The 21,224-nt window shown below is 41.0% G+C and overlaps 1 protein-coding gene across 1 annotated transcript; it reads left to right on the plus strand.

Annotated features, from left to right (window-relative positions):
• The first annotated feature begins 488 nt into the window (after positions 1 to 488).
• alx4b (ALX homeobox 4b) lies at positions 489 to 20,495 on the plus strand. The gene is made up of 4 exons (XM_083917418.1): positions 489 to 950; positions 9,831 to 10,144; positions 16,881 to 17,009; positions 17,661 to 20,495. The coding sequence occupies exons 1-4, from the start codon at positions 611 to 613 to the stop codon at positions 17,979 to 17,981; spliced, it is 1,104 nt and encodes a 367-aa protein (XP_083773544.1). The 5' UTR covers positions 489 to 610; the 3' UTR covers positions 17,982 to 20,495.
• Positions 20,496 to 21,224: the final 729 nt, after the last annotated feature.

Below are 21,224 nucleotides of genomic sequence, written 5' to 3' on the forward strand. Positions count from 1 at the left end.
GTGAAAACACACATTTGATTTTCCTCAAACATACATTAATAAACAGTGATGCAGACGGAAACAGCGCATCGTAAATGCTTTTAAAGTTGTATTTAAAGGGAAGTCAGAGGTTAGGGCTCTTCAGTCACGCAACAGCAGGAATCAAAGCCGTTATATTCATCCTCTAATCACATTAATGTCATGTGTTGTGTCTCCCGCGTGTTTACCAAAAAAGAAACGTTGCCCCTTCTGAGCTTGACCTCCCATTTTCTCCAGGCTGCATAATAGCGCAGGCTACGTGGTGTGGGTCTAAACTTCAAATGTGTGTGTGCGTGTGTGCGCGCGTTTGTGTGTGTCAGTAACACTGAAGGCTACTGAGGCGGCATCATCTTGAGCAAGGCATTTCTCTTTACCAAGACAAACCTTCAGGGGGCTTTTAGCATTTGTTCAGTCTGCAGTCTCTGGAAAACATCTGATTCATTTTTTAACCAGTCCCAGATGCAGCAGAGTGAGAGTGTGTGTGCATGAGCGCGTCAGTGTGAGTTTGTCAGTGCATGCGAATATCTGCTGTCTAGAGAGAAGGGGAGGGAAAGAGGAACCGTGTGGATTTTTTTAATATAACTTTTTAGGTATGAACGCAGCGTGCGTCTCATACTGCGATATGACATCGATGGATTCATATTATAACACATCTACTGCGCAAGGTAGGGACCACCAGGCGAACCCGTTCAGGACTTTCCCCACCACTGAAACCAAATACAGCCCCACGTTCATTCCGGGGAAAGGGCAGACTTACGGAGAGAAGTCCCGGAGTCCTTTCCAGACGGAGTGCCAGTCATTGGATGGTGCCGAGGAGGGCACCTTCAACAAATACCAGCTCTTCATGCAGCGACCGACCTGCAAAACTCCACCCGAAGGCAGCAAGCTGCACCCGGACAGCGGACACAACGGGACGCTCATCCCCTGCTATGGTGAGTGCACGTAAGAGAGGCGCAAAGAAAGTGTCGGCGTTGAGTTGAACTGGAGAAATGGATGACAAAAGGGGAGATTTTTTCGTGCAATAATTGAAATAGTCAATTCCCTCTAGTGTGTAATACAGAATCTGAAAGTCAGTAGCCTGTGAGAGCAGAAGAGAGGAGGAGAGCAGAGGGTAAACCCACCAGGACTCCAATCAGACGGCTGGACAGAGCAGTGTATATTGATACAATAAATTCATATATAATGAAACAATGTTGCTTCCCATCAAACTAACGTGGGCAAATGCGAGCTATGGCGAGACAATAAATAACGTTGTGCATCCAAGGGAGCAGAATACTTGAGTTGCATACCTTAAAAGCCTAAAAACATTAGAAATTCAGATAGCAATTCAGATGGGAAACCTTTTAGAATTCACATAGCATCGAACAAGTGGACTAACTATGAGGAGAGCTGAGTTGAATCACTGATTGATAAAAATGCAACCCTGAATGCAGTGGAAATATATTCCAGGGGAAGTCAGATTTCCTTCCCTGTAAACTTGCACGCTGAGCTTTAACTGTATAGTGTAACATGCAGCAAATTATTTCCCACGTGTAGTGTTAAACTGGTAAGTTAACAAGTCCTCTATCCTCTGTATGCTGACCTCATAACGTTTCTATCCACATTACAAGTTTATATTTTCCACCTGGAGCCGCTGTCCCCGAGCTCACTGGCCTACAACTGCGGTCTGTTATTGTCTTCACACTAAAACTCTCTTTACCACTGACAAATATATAAGTACAGGCCCATTATGACTTATTTTTAATATTCAAATATGAACTACTATCACCGGCGGTACTGTATAATAAAGGGTCTATGGCTACAATTCAGCGAGGTACGCGCGCAACGGAAATTTCAAATGAAGAAAAATATATTGTCTAATTTATCGCGACGTTTAAAGAAAACGATCCATTTTACTGTCTCTTTTATGAGACGAGTGTTCTTAAAATAAGAGCAGTGAAGCCTCTTTTTGAACAGAAGAAATGGACTCTGTATCCACTAAAGAGGCCGGTAGCCTAAAAAAAAGAATTAATTAGGCCTACGTGTAAAAATTAACTTTACAAAAAATATATATATTTGATATTTACACATTATATTAGATCCTACTTTAAAAGCAACAATTAAAAAGAAGATTTTGGTGAGTGATCCGCGTATAGACTCGCCGGCGCCAATATGTTTCAGGTCCAGATGTTTATCATGATGCAGATGTTATGATCGTGGCTGAAATTTGATGTTGACGAAATTTATGCAGTGACCTAACCTTTAAAGAGACAATTTAATCGGAGACTCGTGATGGATTATAGATCGAGTCACTGGGGGAAAAAAGCAGTGCAGGAAAAAAACCCAACATTTTAGGTGTATTAGATTATATTTCTTAAGTAGGCCTATTAGGTGTAACAAATACAACGGAATATGCACTAATACTGCACTGGCTCTGTTCAGTGGGACCAAATACAACTAGACCTTCACTGTAAGTTTGTTGTTGTTTTTTGAGCAGTAGCCAGTTACCACACTCTGCCAAAAAACATCCACGAAGTGCAAAGTAATCTGTTTTTCCTGAGAAACAACTGTCTGGAGACACTATTTGCTTTAAGCCGAACAGTCACTCTTTTTTTCTGGAGTTTTTAAGAGCAATGCCTCCAACACAGATTGGAGCCCCCCTGCATTGAGGTGAATTGATTTGGCAAGTGCATTGACAGAACCGTTTAAACACCATCATTAAATGCAACGTGCCTCCCTGGAGTGGAGCTCTGCAATGTTATCGTTGAAAATGTTGCAGCCAGATGAAGGCATCGTAGCTCTGGGGAGGATGCTTTGGGATCTTGCCAAAGCCTCAGGCGTCAACAGGCTCGAGCTGTTATGTGTGGTCCTCAATGGGAGATATATTGCTCAATGCTGATGCTTCATCTCCATAATGACAACAAAAGTCATCGCATACCCAAAGGAAGTTTTCTGTGGCAACTTTAGCCACAGTTCTGTTTACGGCAATCCAACGTTTCATATTTGTGTCATTCTGAGGCTTTTACACGTAAAATAGAGTTTGGGCACACCGAATGAATAATATCTAATGTTTACATGACACACGCAGATAAGAGAAGCCAATGAAAAGATGTGGATTTACTGAGTTAATTCTATCAAACACAATGGGAAATATTTAGAGCTAATGCTGCAGGATATTCACACCTCATTTTCACCCCTTTTATATTCAGAACACAAATTACTTCTTTAAAAATCACTTAATTCCAACACCACTATTAAGCATGATTCATCTGTAGTAAATAAAAATGAAAGTTTAAAAATTCATATTCAGATATTCTCAGACATACACACGGTTTTCCCTCTAAAAATCACTGCAAAGTGTTTTGCAAGGTTTATGTGGTTTAAATGGATGAAAATATATACATACTTTGTCTCAACCACATTTTTGAATGATGTTCATTAAAAAAATACAAGATCACGAGGAGTGAACGAACTATTCTGCACAGTAGTGGCTCAGGTTGGTGTGTTTGTTTCATTGAGTGCATATTAAATCGGTGAGACTGTGCTACAGCGAGACCAGGGATGGAGCCGCCTACCTGCTCACACAGCGATGAATGAAATAAAACCCCTGGAGCTGATCGAGCGCTGAGGAATGCAGGTCAGCACCGCAGGAGAGCTCCGCATTAATCTGAGGCAGATGTGCATTACTGGCTCCTATAGTTATTATTCATACTCACCAAACATCAGATCTCCAAAGCTACAGAGAGTCCCTGAGATGACAAAGTGGGACTGGTTTACATAACCCCCGTCTCAACAATACCTTGTACAAATAAGCAACGAGTCAGAAATGGTCATCGAGATCGGGTAATGATTTGAGGGGCTCAGGACAAATGAGAGCATTTCTGGGAAAGCGGCACACGTGTGGAAATGACTGTTTACATGCACACTCTTTACTGAACTCTATAGTTTGGAGATGCATTACATAAGTGGTTTGCTTCATAATTTTAAATACATTGCTGTTTAAATCAATTTTGCTGCAAATAGAGAAACCATAAAGCTTTGAAAAAACTAAGTTATGATGAAGGTTTAATCACACTTTTTTAAATACATTTGAGAGAACGTAAGTGTAGTTAAGACTCAATCTGAAAAGGAGAACTCATTAGGCCCGTAGCTGAAACTGAGGCTGAGGTTTGCATTTCCCATTTATACTGTTGTTTGTACACTGGTACTCACTAAAGGCTGTTCCTCTTTGTCATCTCACTAAATAACAGTTTAAACCAAACTCATAACATACAGCTTTGTCAATCTTTGTACTTTCAAAACAACCCCTCCTCCCTTCAGCGGGGTATCCTGCGATATGTAAAACATTTTTCTCTCCGTAAGAAAACCAAAACAAGAAAGTCCTGGCAGCATTTTAAAAGCCTCCTGTCAAAATATAGTACTCTAAGTACATGTTAAAAGACCCGGGGAAGTGATGTCACCGGATATGCATGTGCTGATGACTAACACATTGAGTCGATGTGAACAATAAGCATGAGTGACACCTGTGATCGTGCCGGCGTGAGTCTGTGAAATAGAATAAATTTGAATATGTAATGAGAACGCTTGAAAGGATGAATTCCTGGCATGTATAAATATGTGACTCAGGAGGTGAAGCAGCAAAAGTCTGCCTGCCGTAGAATGAAAAGAAATTCAACTCTGAGAACAGGCTGTTGTGTTGCACAAGGCGTTATTTTTCTCAAAGTTCGGTTAAAACTCTCTTCATCACAAGTCCAAATTATTTCTTTTCTTATGCTGTTGTGCAGCTCACACAGCATGCATTGGCCTTATACTTTGAGCTACTTCTCTTGCAGATGGAGGTAACTCCCCACCGCCTATACCTGAGGAGCGTATGCAGGCCAGATTAAAGAGATGCTTTGGAAACTTTGACCAGCTGCTGCACATTTTGATCCGTGCCTTTGGTGTGTCTTTACCTCGACTACCTCAATTCTTATCAATGGAATAAATCTAACCTCTGTAGGAGTTCTCGAATAAGGCAAACATTTTGGCCACATAGTACTATGTTCTGATCAAAGAAGGGTTATAAGCTTTTTGCCTCACTCCTCACAAAATAACTTTTGAGGAAACTTCTGTACAAAGCAAAAGTATGCTGATCACTTCTGAGTCTGTGATGAACAATAGTTCTTTTTCTCTTTCTCAGCTTGATTTTATATGTTTGATACATACTTTTTAAAAAGAGTCATTGAGTGACACCACAAACTTTCTTTATGCTTTTCCATGAATTCAGAAAGGCAAAAATACCTCATAAAAATGGGATTTAACAGATAAAGCAAATGTGGCCATGGAAGGAATTCAGGACTACTGGAAGGCAGGGAGAGGCTAACAAATGATTGATTACGTAATCTAGTATCACATTTGATTTCAATTCCTTGTTTTAAATTTTGTCATCTTCTTCATGTTGATCGCCCAAAAATATAAAACTACTTGTAATATTGTAATATAATATAATACATAACACAGTAACACCATTGAGAAGACGAGCCTCACAAATAAATTCATCTTGACATTCAGAGGTTAATGTTTTGACTAAGGAATGTTTATCAATATATAACATTAGAGCTGCAATGATTAGTCGACTAATTCATTAGTTGATCGGCAACTATTTTGATAACTGATTCACGTTAAAAGTCATTTTTCATGCACAGAAGGCAAAACATGCTGTTATCAGCCTCTCAAATATGGATATTTCCTGCTTTCCTCTGTTTAAAATCATATTAAAATGAATATCTCTGGACTGACAAAACAAGACATATAATGGTGTGTACTTCCACCACTATTAAAAGAAACATAAAATCAAACTATTTTTGAGCTCTTTGATATGAGACAGTTACAGCCACGGCCCAAGGTATTATGACAGTAGTGAGGTCATGATCGTGCCAATTTATCAGGAGCTGAAGCTGAACAGAAAGATTTTTTTGTTTTCCCAGGGAATCTGCATTCCTGTGTGAGCTGCTGGCATAGATCTCTCCTCAGAAACATCTGGGAGCCTCCCTTTCACTGAGGAAACAACAGTCGACATCAGGTCTTAGACCGTGCTGCGTGATAAATAATCCAACCCAAAGCATGTCTGCGAAAATGTCAAATTAATAGTGACTGAAGCCAATGGAATATTTGACTTTATTTGGTCCATCTAAGATGTAAAAGGTGGAGCGCCATTGTGGCAGACTGCTGTCAGCTTTGAGTGTTTTGAGAGAACATTTTGAAGCACTCTGTTTAAAAGCATTCCCTTCCCTATTTAGTGTTTGGTCATTAACCCTTCCCCAGGTTACTAATTTATAGTGTTTCTTTTATTTGGCTTCACTTGACCCTCCCCGATCTTTTCCATAAAAACTGAGAGGGTGCCCTGTTGCTTTACAACCAGCTAAATTACACTTTGATGTTTTCTCTCTGTTTTCAGCAGTGATTAAATTGCTGACCCTAGTAAACATCTGACCTCGGCTAACTGAATAGGTCTGCGGCTCGTCACAGACTAACTTTGGCAAATTGCAGGATCAGCTGGTGAAATCTTGCTGCATTGATATGTATATACATCGGTTGATGCTGAAAGGAGCAGTCAATGACGCATTCCTCTGAATGCCAAAAAAGTCTGGAGCCAACGCAGTGGAATCTTGGCTTGCAAAAGAAAGTGTGTGATGGCTGTGTTCTCAAGGACAACGTGCAGAAAAGACAGCTCAGCATGCAGGATCACTGGAAGACGTTTGTGGCAAGGCAACACTCTGCTGCTGAGTTTGCTACAGAGTACTAGACTGAGAAAGATGTTGAGCAGATTCTAGTGCTCATTGTGGTGATATCAGTCTGTATAAAATTTTACAGGCAGTGTCCTGCACGTAGAATGCGTCACTAACTCCCTCTGTGTGTTATAATCTGAGTTTTTCTGTTGTTTATTGTGATAGGGTCCGGCAGCGCGTGCATGTTAGCGCATGTGGCCGAAAAAAGGTTGTTATGTGACTTATTGGGGTAAGAGCCATTTCAGTATACAGGAGTCTGACATTTTAGGAAATTCACATATCAATTTTTTTGCTGAGAGTTTCAGTTTGATTAAATGCATTACTTTTTAAGGATTCTATTATTCTACACTTTTGTAAATAAAAAAATGGACGGTTAGCTTTGCTCAGCAGAAACAAAGACTGGAAATGGGGAAACAGTGAGCCTGCTCTGTCCAGTGGTTACAAATTCCAACTACCACCACCCTTAAAGCTGGCTAATTAACAAGTTGTGTCTTGTTTGTTTAGTCTGTACAAAACTCGAAGCGTAAAAATGTCAAATCGGCCTATAAAACAGTGAATTGTCAGCCCTTTATGCAACGCTAACCAGCTGCTAAATGTAGCTCCATATTTACTGTACAGACATGAAATCGATATTATTATTCTCATCTAACTATTGGTAAGAGAGAGAAATGTTGAACTCTGAACTGCCATTAAATATTCTTATTAGTCCAGATTCCAAAGTGCATGTTGTTGATAAAGATCTGCATGAAACCAAGAACTCTAAACATTTTCACCCACTATCCCTCCATCTTCCCATCCACCCAGCTGCATCCTTTGCCTCACAGGATATGTGCCTGGCTCAGGGGCATGACTGCATTTTCTTTCACAGATGCAAATGCCAAGCAGGAGCCTGGAGTTGACCTGTCTTACTTCCTAACATTGGAGCCATGCTCCTGCCCAGGGGTAGAAAGAAAATATCGCACAGTGCTTTAGCATTAGAGGCCAATGCAGGGGTAGGTGATGTCAGAACATCTGCCTGCATGGAGACTGTAAGAGGGTCTGACAGGTGGGCCACAGTGATATGAGGTCATGAACTCCAGCTGGGCGAGCTGTGCTGTTCCATTAGCGTCTCTGTCGGGACAAGTCTGAGCCAGAGAGCAGGGGAGGGCTGCTGCAGTATCGAAAGGATGACTATTGACATTTAATTGTGGAACACACTAGCCAAAGGCGTGCTAATCCATGAAAACAAACATGCATGGTGCAGACAGCCACCGCCTAGCTTCATCACTCTAAAACTATTCAGTCATCTTACTAACCACTGAAACACTTGGCTCAGAGTGTCACAAGTGCCACAAGGTGTCAACTCTCTTTCCCTTATTGCTCTGGGCTTCTGAGAATGACAGGAGGCCATGACTGACATTAATTGTAACAAAAATGCAAAGTGACAAAGTCAAATGCACCTTAATCATCCTAAACTTGATCTAACTCAGAGACAAATGTTGTTGGACTAGACTAATGCTGCTGTTGCACAAGACTTCCAAGTCTGTTTATTGAGGAGACCATTATGCGCTAGTTTCGGACCAATACAGTTAGGACAGCTCTCCGTGCCCAGTCGCAGGAAAGGCAAACAGACAGGCTGACAGAGCACACTGTTCTCACTGGCTCGCAACCAGAGCCCTTCAGCTTATTTATTCACACAGCTGTTTGTTTATTGAGGGAGAAGGGACAGCTTTCTTCATCTCCTTAAAGGAAACAAAAAAAAAACTAGCAAGCGCTGAGTGGAACAGAGCGAGGTCTGTCACAAAATGGACGCTCTCGAAATTGAAGGTGACAAACACAATGTTGTTTACATCTTATGGGCGAGTCTGCGGGGCAAGCATGGTCGTACAAGGCCTGCCATACACAGCTCGAGATGGAGAAGGTTTTGGGCGGCTTGAGTTTCAGATGGCGTGATTGAGAGATCTGAGTGGGAGAGGGCTTCCAGGGTTGTGTCACAGGTCACGCCAATGTGTAGTGACATGGCTTTCAAACAGAATAAGACATTTCTTCTCTTGTTGCAAAGGCCTTTGAACCTTAAAATAAAACATTACAGCGGTGATGTAAGCTTGAAGTAAATTACATTTTGTGGGAATGTCGTAACGTGATGATGAGCAGACACACTCCATGACTTGAACGTGAGGCACCATGGTTTTATTCAGCTGTATTTTAAAGAAAGTGCTCTTCTGAATATTCAGAGTAGTAACTATAATTATAGGACTATTATTGACAACATGTGGCTTTTATTTTCTACTCTAAAATGGTCAGAAAGTTGGTCATAATAGCTTGTTTGAAAATAATATTATTACAGTAAGAATATGATTTGTATTATATGTGAAGCCAAGGTTTAGTAAACTGTGAAGGCTATTTTGATGTTTATGCTTCATGTGAGAATTGTAAGAAAGGCGCATGTCAACCCAATCCAAAATAAGCTGAAATGTTTTTATTAAAACCACAGTGTAACATCAAAACTTCCATCAAAATCTCCACAATGTTTCATGAGGTTTTTGAAAAGTATTATCAACACACATCACAGAATTAAAGGGGCGCTCCAGTGATTTAGTGTTGTACGTACATAAAATGGTAGAGAGACATATTTTAAAAAGAATGGTCAAAATTGATACAGCTGAAACAGAGATGTCCCAAATTATTTTCAAGCAAAGGCAAGCTATCAAGTTTCACAACAGTATCTTGAATTGTTGCGACACCTGGCAAAATACTTAAAACTCGGGATCCTACATTTCCTTGTCTTTTATTGACCCCAATTATTTTACCTTCACTTTGCAATGCAGCAGGCTCTCAGTTCTCCAGAGCCACAGAAGAAGCACTTATATCACTTACTTAAACTAACTGTATTAACTGTTTTCACTGACGGAGTCTTACGTGTGGTCCAGGGGGTAGGACCTGAACGAAGCTGGTTTCCGGAATGCATCGGGTAGTGACAGTACCGTACCTTTGAGACAAGTAAACTTTCCTTTAAAAGAACAAAATACAATTGATCGTGCAATTGATCATAACCCTCCACACTTCTTTCTGTATTTTATCTTACAGGAAAAGACAACAGTGGCCTGACAGAGTCTGAGTTGCCACCGAGCGTTGACCCTCCTGGGATGGAAGGCAGCTATCTCAACCTGAAGGCACCCGGTGAGAAGGGGCTGAACGAGCGGCCAGGCTCAGACCTTTCCAGCCCTCTGGACAAAAGTGAGGCAGAGAGTAACAAAGGCAAGAAGAGACGCAACCGAACCACATTCACCAGTTACCAGCTGGAGGAGCTGGAGAAGGTTTTCCAGAAAACACACTACCCAGATGTTTATGCCCGCGAGCAGCTGGCACTGAGGACAGACCTGACGGAGGCTCGTGTACAGGTGAGGACGAGGGAATTGGTTACATGTGAAATACACTGTGCATTGACATGAGCCAACACATCAAACTGAATGACAAATATGTACTGTAATCTTCCATGCCCTCTAGAACAACAAATGTTTTCTGATCTTACAAACCCAGGTTGACTGGTTGGACTATAAATCAGTTTTATGTGACAACGCTATATTTAAGTTTTGGTTGGGTTTAGTGAAACCGGGTGGTTCTTAGGGGACTACCTAGGGGAGCATCGTCATCATGGTTACAAGAAACAAATGGTTAAGGTTAAGAAACAACAGTGATCATGCTGAAAAAGTTAGTTGATTTGGAATAAACAAACAGCGGTCTGCCCTGTTAAAGTCCGCCCACCCCGACCCTCCTTACTCTTTAATAGTCAATTTGCTCCTTTGTTTCCATCAAAACTACTACCGCTACTAGATGGCTTTATCACTGGGGCATCAAATACTGACACTTTATAATGCCTCTTAGCGTCTGATACCGGTGCACAAAGAACCCTTGAGCGTCTGTATGAGACAAACCAGACTTTCAACTGTAAACCCACATGGGTTAGAAGCTCAGAGCTCAGAGCTCAGAGCGACAAAGTACGGAGAATCTGGTGCATTGGGGTTGATTTGGGCATTTTCTGAGACGATGAATGCTGCTGTTCCTTCTTGGGAGGACAGTCTCTACGAGTTCTATGTCTGCAGTTGTTAATGTTTGCGTGCTTATAATCACTCGGGGACATGACAGAGAGGTCTGGGAGAGTTGAGACTGGCATGTTGACAAAGATTGTTTGCAGCATTAGACAGCGAGGCCTATTGTTCTACATCTCTCTTTCTGCCTGCCAGTTTTAGATCAGAGTAGGATGGGTGGGAATAAAGGAATACTCTTCTCTTAGCTCTTACATGCTGCAGACTCTGCAGAAGGGTCAAAGGTCAAGGGTTTCTCCCCGGCACTACCATGTTCAAACTACTTCACCGCACAGCGTTGGAGGCAGGGAGGGAAAACACATGGAGAGAAAAAAAAAAAGAGTCATCAAAGCTATTTGGCAAGGATATAAAAACACTTTGAGATGCCACTTTCAATTTCCACGCCTGGTCCAAGACATAGTCAGGGACAGAGAACCTGGCCTGGTCCCTGTGGTGGTACAGTAAAATAAGTACATTCATGTTGCGTTCACACAGACCCATCTATTCCCCAGATGAATATAATTAACTTCCTCATCTGACAGGCACACAGCAGAGTCTGTTGAGTCACTGTGAGGTTTGACCCATACTTCTAAAATCAGGCCCTAAATATGTATGCAATCAAGACTAAACCCCACAATTTCAACTGAAGGTCTATCAAGACAAAGTCCAGGGATATCCAATTGTTGAATACCAAGGGGCACTTGAAGTTTGGCAAGCGATCGGAGAATCCTTTTCATCTCCGAAACAACAGCTATTGAAATCCAAAGTGCAGATGTTTTCTACCAAAATGCCAATGTCAAGGTCCTACAGTTTCATCCTCAGTTTGATGATGAATCTCTTCATAAAGGCGGGCTGCAGTTTTCCATAATCTGTGACTTCTGCTGCCACTAGTTTATTTAGTACAATTAGCTCTCAGCCTCAGACTTGAAGTTCACCACAGTGCCTATTTTTTTTATGAAGAGGGAGGCTGTGTGTGAGTGACTGCCGAGGCAGTCTATCAATCGCAGTGGTCCTGGATGACAGAGATGAGGTGAGACGGCTGGACTTCAAAGCTGCTTTTGGAGTTGTGCACTCTGCCCTCCCTCTCTCCCTCTTCCTCTCTCTCTGCCTGCTGGCTCTGGAGCATAAATAAAGCTCTTTAATGGCTCTGTAAGCTGCCTTTTGCTGTCAACGTCTTTAGCAATTACTGTATCACTGCCAAGCACTTTGAGCTCCAAGAGTTCTGAACCACCTTCCTTGCAGATGTCTGCTAGATAAACTAAAGAATAGTAGTATGTGTTTGCAGTTGGTAAATATCATCCTTTTGGGCTACACGCAGAAGATGGGTCACCATTGATCATTATGAAAAATAAGAAAAACTCTTTGTGTAAATTGAAATCCAGCTTGTGCACAAAAACCACTAGCTTTCTTTTCTAACGAACTCAGAATTTTGTGGAAAAGAGCAACTGAGCCACAAAGGACACATCTGACTTCATAATGTTCCCGAATGATCTCCCTGCCAAACTATGTAGCTTGGGTCTCATTTCTACTGCTGTTCAAAGGCAAAGCTACGTAGAGCAAACCCACTGTGAAACATGACACACTCAGTACCCAGAAACGAAGACAAGGGGCATATGTGTGCTCAGACATTGTTTGCTTGTTTATAAAAGGCTCCATTAAGTGTTTGAGAGCATCCAGGTTCAAAGAACACATTTGTAAGTGACTGACTTTGAATTTGGTATATAGCATAATATGTAAATGCATGTGTTTTCTGTGTGTACGCTTGGTCCGCTGCTCTCATCTGCACGCCTCTGAAAAGGTCAGAGGGGTTAGCTGCGGAAAGCCAAGGGCTTAGGCGTCAGGAAATTAAACATGAAATGAAAACAAGCTCCAGTTTGAACATTCTCCCATCTCACTTTCCAATATCCCGACTTCCCCTCGCTAACTTAAAAGGGAGGAGGGAGGAGACCGACATGGAGAGAGGGGTCGGCGGTGGGGGAGAGAGGGGCTGGAGTGGGACAGGAGAGGCTGAGCTTCAACAGAGAGGTGGGAGTACAACAAAGAGATTAAAAAGTAGAGGAGTAAAGTTGGGTTATCTTAAACCATCACAATTACGATGGCAGCTCGGTAACTGATAAAACTTTCTATTTTAAAAAGGAGAGTGGAGCTTTTAAATCTTAATCCTACTTTAAATACTGTAGTGCATTGACCGAGTTGCGCCTCCCAAGTATTACCATTATATTCGAGTCACAGATTCAACTATCCGATTTTCCTTAAAATAATTTCCTTGTGATCTTTGAAAAACTCAGAAGTTTGTTTAAAGAGATATTTTGTTGATTTATATCCAGCTCTGTGTCATGGCAGTGAGTGCAGATGAATGGTGTCTGGATATCCTCTGTGACTGACCCGCTCTGTGGGGATTATTTGTCAGGAAGGGAAGCCACTGTTCATCTGCACACATTGTCGTGATTGAGAACTGGTTTAAAATCGAGAATGCATCCCTTTGTTAACCGTTTATTGTTTTTTTTTATACTTTCTGCATTTATTAAGTTAAGAGTTCATTGGATATCTCATACTGTATTTTTTATACCGCTTGGAGTCATCCCAAAGGGATCAATAAGGAGACGTCTAAGACTTTAGCACTTCTGTTCTAAAAGTAATTTCAGAATCCTAAAAGGCTCTTCAAACGATCTGAATCGAAAAATATTCCGTCAGCTACAAAACATTTTCACATTTGCACAAATTGAGCAAGGCTGATATCTCTGTTTGCATTAGACAAAAGAGGCCTAATTTGGTAAACTCAAAACAATTTTCTATCTTGCAGCTGTTGGAATATTCTTTTATCTAGATAGAAGAGTTTTTTTAGTTGAGTTAAATTATTTTTCAAATGCTGCTATGTGCTTATTTTTTAGGACAATTAGATGCTTAACTCTATGACTTAATGTGATAGTAACTCATGAGAGGCTGCATTAACCCCTAACAAGTCAAACTGTGCCATAACTTGATTACTGATCACTTTGAAGTTGAAATGAATGAATGAAACCTTTGTTGCCTAGGGGAATTTGATCAAAGAGCATACACAATATTAAAAACAAAAATCCATACATAACAGCATATAATATATGATAAAACATCATCATAAAAATGTTTTTTCTCAGCAGTCCAATCAGGGCCTTTTGTGCTGTGGATTATATTTAGAAACCTGCAATGTTATGAGCTCACATAACCAAAGAAGAACCAAAGGAAAGACATGACAAACCTTAAACAATAATAGACCCCAAATCCTCAAGAGGAGGATAACATGGACTCTGAGGCCCCTTCCAAACATATGATATAATTCAAAGGGCAACAACCCCTCACCTTGACATTGGGGTTCAGCCACAACCTATCAGCTATCAGATATCAGCTTACCACTTTGCAAGGGTGAGCTGTCCTCTAATCTCGCCAGCTGACCTGAGGAATGTCGGAGTCAGACATTTCTTTACGTCACCTTCTCACAAAACACAGTACACCGCTATAAGTGCCACATATATGGTCTTCTTTTTGAAAATGAGCCAGCTAGTGGTTTTGTCCAGTCAGAAAAATGACAGGTTAGGGCGCATGTTGCTGTGCTTATAGTTTGTCCTAAAATAAAATTAACTCCTGAAAAGAAATAATAAATATGGGATAATATGTTTGTGTGACACTGCTCATGTTTGTCACTAAGCTCTATTGTGTTTAAGTTGACTGAGAGAAATGGTGAGAGCGAAAAAGACATGAGGGGGGTTGGGGGAGCTGTTTGAGGAGGTTGACCGAAGGGAAATTGCATGTCAGGGACTGTGAAAACCACAAGCTGATTGGGCTGGGAATCCACCCGCAATCCAAGTTCAAACCCCTGTGTCGAGGCAGGATCGCTCTCCCTTTTCTCTTTGAAGGAGTCTCTTTTTCCCTCTTGGGAGGATGACATTCAGACAACCAACAAATACATACAAATAAACATGTGGAGACATCCAGTACCCAGCTTTGCTACCCTATTCTCTTGAATAGAGATGTGAGAAAACTTTGCAGAAAAATGCTAGGAACAGCAGAGATGCATGATTAGAAAAGGAGAAAATGTGGAGAATAACTGGGGGCGGCCACCACTGGCTTATATTTGATGAAGTAAATGTAATTATATCAGTAGAGTCCCAATTTGTGTTATCGGGTACATTAAAACATATACTGTCATTTGATTAATTTTCATTAAAATATGGGCAGATGATTTTAGATTCAAGATTCAAGATTCAAGAAGCTTTATTTATCCCGAGGGAAATTATTGTGCAACAGTTTCAATACAAAGGTGGGAAAGGATCAGAGTAGCAATAAGCATAAACATGAATCAAATCAAAACAAAGCTAACATCAGATAAATCAAGCAAGTGTGACAGAGTAGTTTTAGCCGGACTTTATCCCACATCAAATGATTAGTAATGATAGTACATGTATCTTATATCTTGGCTACATACTGTATATAGTAGCATGCTAGGACTGCAACCAACCAATATCTTCATTATTGAATATTCTGGTGACTACTTTCTTGGTTAATCATAATAATTTGCCCTTCAAAAACATCAGAAAAATGGCCTTCAAAAGTCTAGAGCCCGAGGTGACATCTTCAAATGTTTTGTACCCAAATATATACCGTTAACTATGATGAAAACAAAGAAAAGCATGTTTAGAAGCAGGAACCATCAAATGTTTGGCGTCTTTGCTTGAAAATTGAAAAGATTTTCCACAGATAATTTATTTCAAGGAACGTTGCAGCTTTAGAGTGTGCTGCAGACATGTTAGGCCTTTTATACACATTAGTTTGGTGTTTAGGTGTCCAAATAGCAAGTAATTAACCAATTTTAAAAGCAATGTGATACTTAAAGCAGAACTGAAAATGGAAATGGCTTCTGGCAAGAAACACATTGTCTACAGGGTATTTACAGTATATGTCTATAATCAATATCCAGTAGCTTTTTTACTGAGCCAACAAGTACATTTTGTTGTAGCCCCAAATCACTAAACAGCAAATTTGCCTCAAAAAGATTTACAATGTGTACAACAGACACCCTCTACTCTTACAGACCCTTGAGATGATTACCAAAAAACTCCCCCCAAAAACATTTTAACATGGAAAAAGAAAAAGGGTATGAGATCTCAGGAAGAGCAACAGAGGCTGAATCCTTCTCCCAGGACAGACAAACAGCCAATAGATGTGTATTCAGAGTAGAGATACATGTAAAAAGTATTACATTACATATCATTGACTGTGAATACCAAGACTGCAGTAGACATGTTCAGTGAATTTCCCTCAGGGTGCACATTTCACTTTTTCTACTCCAACAACAATACTTTCAGAACTGAGTTTCACTCTTCAGTCCTGCTTTTCCTCCAGTGCTCTTCATAGGCAGGGAGAAGTGGGCTCTGTAGCCTGTGCTCGGTCTGTCAGCAGGTACTGAAAGAACAACCTTTCTGCAGAGTAGCACCCAACTTCATATACTGCGTTCAATAATTAATAATCCCAATGAATGACAAAGAAAAACATATTCTTGGTCAAAAGTTGAACTTTTGTTTCATGGATTATACGGAGGGATTCCCCACTGTATCCCACTGTGCTGACATGTGGGGGAGAGCACACCTCTCTCAGAGTGATTTATGAATGGCTACAGGCCCAGATGTGGATCTGTCGACGCTGGCAGCCTGAAGGGAGGCAGACGCCTGTGTATCAAAGGGAGGAGCTGATTCGTGCAGCACCAGGGGAGACTCACCATTTTCACATCAATAGCTCCGTGTGGACGGCACTTTAAAGACACGTCAAGTCTTAAAACCTGGGCCTGGACTTTCATGTGCCCCAGAATTTATTTGCTTCACTATCTTCATTTTATGTGCTTCAGTTTCTTACTGTGTCTTGCTGCGGGTAGAGGATGACCTTGGGGTTTGTTTTGCAAAAAAAAGTACCTGGGTTTGCAGGTGATATGAGATATATGATAGCTATATTTAAAATAATATTCAAGCTTTGTTTGGTGGTGGCTGCTCTGTATTTTCCTGATGGATTGTTTTCTTTGTAGGTGTGGTTCCAGAATCGCAGAGCCAAGTGGAGGAAGAGGGAGCGTTATGGCCAGATGCAACAGGTCCGGACACACTTCTCCACTGCTTACGAGCTGCCTCTACTGACTCGGCCAGAGAACTACGCACAGGTAAGGCAAAATAAATGTCAGTCCGCTCACTGAATAATACTAAGCACAGGTATTGTATTCAGAATCATAAATGGGTATGAGTAAGGTTTGTTATAAAACCTGCCAAAAACAGTTCTTTCTGACCATTTGGGGGAAACAAGAATGAGTTGTGAAAACAACATTGATATCTAGTTTTAAATAAATATGGCGGGTTTGTTGGCAAACAGTTGCCTATTAAACATCCAGCAGTTATGGAGGAACAATATCATACATTCGGAGTCGTGATTTTGTCTGTGTGGAGTCCAATATACCGGTAAACTCTCTTTCAGCTCTGATTTTGGTCTCTACCAACTCCTGGAGGAAATATCTGGCTCTATAGCTGCTAAATGCTCCACTATGTCCACCAGCTAGTCACTAAGTGTGTCTGTCTGTCATTTGGTACTGAGCGGGTAGTGTGCACTGGGTTTTTAGAGCTTTTGTGCTGAAAACAGCTGCCTGCTGCAGCCAAAAATACCACTACAATGCTCTATAATTGCAGCTGCAGATTCGGGTGATGGTTCTCTTTAGGTTAATCACTATGAGCGACCCTTTTCACAATGTCCTTTGCTTTTGTTATTATAAAAATACCAATTATCACCACTTTAACTCATAATCCCTGCACTTCTCCTCCAGATTCAGAACCCTTCATGGATCGGGAGCAGCAGTGGAGTATCTCCAGTGCCAGGTTGCGTTGTGCCTTGTGACTCCGTCCCCTCCTGCATGCCACCTCATCCTCACGGTCCTGGAGGCGTCTCCGACTTCTTGGGCGTGCCCAGTCCAGGGAGCAGTCACATGGGACAGACACATATGGGCAGCCTTTTTGGGGGTCCCGGGATGAGTGGGGGAATCAATGGCTATGATCTCAACCTTGATCCAGACCGCAAGTCGTCCAGCATAGCTGCGCTGCGTATGAAGGCCAAGGAACACAGTGCAGCCATCTCTTGGGCTACATGATGTCTCAGCCCAGTTCCACCCTGCCCCCCTAAGGCCCTCTTCTCTGGAGCAGCCATCAGCAAGTGCCGTGGGGGAGGAGGGATTTTTTTCCTGAGAGCACTAATGATAACACAGGTCAAATGAACAGGGAGAGACTGCGGAGATAACAGAGGCCATTACAGCGGCCAGCACAGCCAAGATAACAACTGTGACTGTGACAACCAGCAGATGCAGAAAGTAAGAGAAATACAGAGGTGTGACTCAGAAGATGACATTACTGAGACATTGTGTTCATTCTTGATTCCTTGATCTCTCAGGTCTCATTGAAATATGGGGTTTATTCCCTGACCAACTGGGTATCAATCATGATAGTGGTAGATTTCAGTAAAATAAGCAATAAAATAAATATGGTTTACAAAATACTATCATAGGTATCATATCATGAATTCAGTGCCAAAGTCAGCCATATCATAAAGTATTTTCATTTACAGAAGTTTGATTCACATCATTTACTTCCTCTAGCTTAGTTTTTATACTACCCATTCTGCCCCACTCATTTTGTTTGTGTTACTTTAGACTTGTCTCTCTCACTGTAGATATCTGAACATTCAGTATTTGCATCTTAAAAGCCATTTAAAAAAACAAGGCAGAGCTTAGATGTATACCAAGTGCTGAGAGTTTACTGTCACTTGCCATTGCAAATGGTTCTTTAAAGCGAACAATAATTGGTTATTAAAAAAAAAGTGAATTTTGTCAAAGCCTGCGCTGAGAAGTTTATGTCCCTGCAAAGAAGGAGAGGGCTTGAATGCAATAGGTGAACAGAGTCTAATTGAGCAAGAGCAGACACGGCCTGTGCCAATTTATTCTGGGAGGAGGGCAGGCATTGGATTGGCAGCAATTTCAAGCCAACGTGTCATTTCCTCCCCCAGGGCTGCCTCTGCAGGTTCCCCTGCTAGGCTCAGGCCTCAGGTTACAGGAAACACTGTCTCCACTGGCAGACGAGGTTCAGCAACACACAGCAGCAGCCTTCAACACCAACTAGCTACGCCAGCTTCAATCAGCAACCAACAGGAATATACACACTTAATTAGCATCAAAGTGAGCCGTCCTGCCCCGGTGAAAAACCTTAGTACATCACAGCCTGCACGGTGAGGACATACTGCACACACAGTTCCACAAGCTGTAACAATCAGTTCACAGTAGACGTGGGCTCAGAGATGACTTTTGGATTTGTAGTTCGCGCACAGAATCCGTCACACGCCAGAGACTGCAGGCCAGATCAGTGGCATTCTGTAATGTTTGGGTAATGTGATGACTTTAGAGCTGGACTGCAGGAATGTGGTGACTATGTCCAGTGATTGCAGGAGTGTCTCTGTGTGTTACCTTGCCGGAATAAGCTTGTCACCAGAACTGGTCTGCAGGCTGAGGCTAGAGACAGACTTCATTAGACTTTTGGCTGATCTCTCTATGACGCCCGCTGGGCTACATATCCATTTTCTTTCCCCGGTGAGGATGATGGCGAGAGAGTCTGTTTCTGATCCTCAAAGCCGGATGATAAGTGCCCATTACAACCCTCCTGTTAGAGAGTAGGGCTGCACCTAACAGCTATTTTCAATAATCATTCATTTTTTCAATATGTCCATTAATCGTTTGGTCTATAAACTGTAAAATATTGTGAAAAATCCCAATTTCTCGCAATCACAATCGATTAAAACCCAAACATGACATCTTCAAATGCTTTGTTTTGTTGCCCTGAACCCCCAAATATTCAGTTTACTATTACATAAGATAAGAAAAGCAGTAAGTGAAAGGCTGGAACTCTATCCATTTTTGCTTGAATAATTATTTAAAATGATTGTGAATACAATAACCCTTTGTTACAGCTCTGCAATTTCTTTTCTGAATTGTACAAAGAAAGTGCAAAGTTTTCCTTTTTCTTCATGGGGAGGAAAAGCGTTTTAAAATTCCTAATATCAACCAGTGAAAAAACAGACTGTTGTTGCCTTTAAATCAAGCCGTTTCCTGTCACCAGCAGGTAATTGAGCTGACAACATGATGATTGCTTTGTTCATGCTGTCAATATATTCTACACAGGGGGTGTATTGGCAGAACTTAAACAAAAGTCATCAAATGAAAAGACAAAAGGCCTCTAAAATTCAATAAAAATGAGAAACATTTTGAATTAATAAACTTTGTTTAATGTGAGGACTAAAAATCAAAAACATAATTTTCAACATTTCAAGATAAAAACAGGATGTGGTCAATACAAATTATTTCTTGACTACATGTGTGACTGAATTCCTACTTTATCGAGTTGAGTTTATCTTCTCGCTGGTCCTCCCTCAGTTCTCTACTCCACTGCAGCTCCGTCCATGTTGATACTACTGAAATAAAGCAATTGAAATCCATAGTTATGTCGTATTGTGTGAATGTGAACAATATAAAAAGGATATTGTTCTTTTGCTTGTACATTTGTTTTGCTTATTTGTCAAATAATGGACCTCCAGAGATAAACCGTTGAAGTATTACAGTAATATTGCCAAGAAATGTAAAATTATGTTTTGTGTGTTATTCTGAAGAGTTGCTCTGGACTTTTACCGAGGTGAAAATTGCTTTCTTAATTTGTTATGGCTTTAAGCATCTTTTTGTATATTAATCAATTATTTCTACTTCTGATTGTGACTTTATATAATGTGTCATTGCAATAAGTTATTGCACTTACAGTGTTGGAGAGGTTTTTTGCTTTTGTTTTGTTTTTTGACAGTGGTCTCTTTGCTGAAGCCAGAGGTGTGTGGTTTTGTGTCCCAGCAGTCGAGAACTGTCTCCTAAGCCCGTCCACATTTAGCACCATGAACAGCATCACTGACATTTGTTTGACAGAAGCAACTTGCTGTTTCTGTAGATGGTTTTGAGAGTGATTTTGAAATAAATGAATCTCCAACGAGTTCAGATAGTTTCTTCTTTACAGGCCCTGAAAATCCACCTGCTTCTCTTTTTTTCTCCAACCAATGAGGTCATACATGATCACACTACTGCTTCAACTTTTTTTTTGGCAACACATTTCTACTTTGTGCAGTGAAATACAATATATACAACAAAAATGTAGTGAGCTGCTACTACTGAGCTCTACGGTCGGTTGTATAGACAGCCTTGTACCTTTGCCTTTTCCCTTTTTTTTTTTTTTTATATAACTGGTCGGCTTGGTTCCTGCCTTAAATCTCTTTATTTAAGGATTTTCTGAAATGTCAATGGAGTAAATGAATG

The sequence above is a fragment of the Echiichthys vipera genome, assembly GCF_963691815.1.
Source record: "Echiichthys vipera genome assembly, chromosome: 7".
NCBI classification, from domain to species: Eukaryota; Metazoa; Chordata; class Actinopteri; order Perciformes; family Trachinidae; genus Echiichthys; species Echiichthys vipera.

What these genes read in the sequence shown, in the direction of transcription:
- alx4b (XM_083917418.1), top strand. Translation starts at nt 611, where the DNA reads ATGAACGCAGCGTGCGTCTCATACTGCGATATGACATCGATGGATTCA. An exon ending in TGACGGAGGCTCGTGTACAG is followed by an intron (nt 10,145 to 16,880) that starts GTGAGGACGAGG and finishes TTTTCTTTGTAG; the next exon opens with GTGTGGTTCCAGAATCGCAG. An exon ending in GGCCAGAGAACTACGCACAG is followed by an intron (nt 17,010 to 17,660) that starts GTAAGGCAAAAT and finishes CTTCTCCTCCAG; the next exon opens with ATTCAGAACCCTTCATGGAT.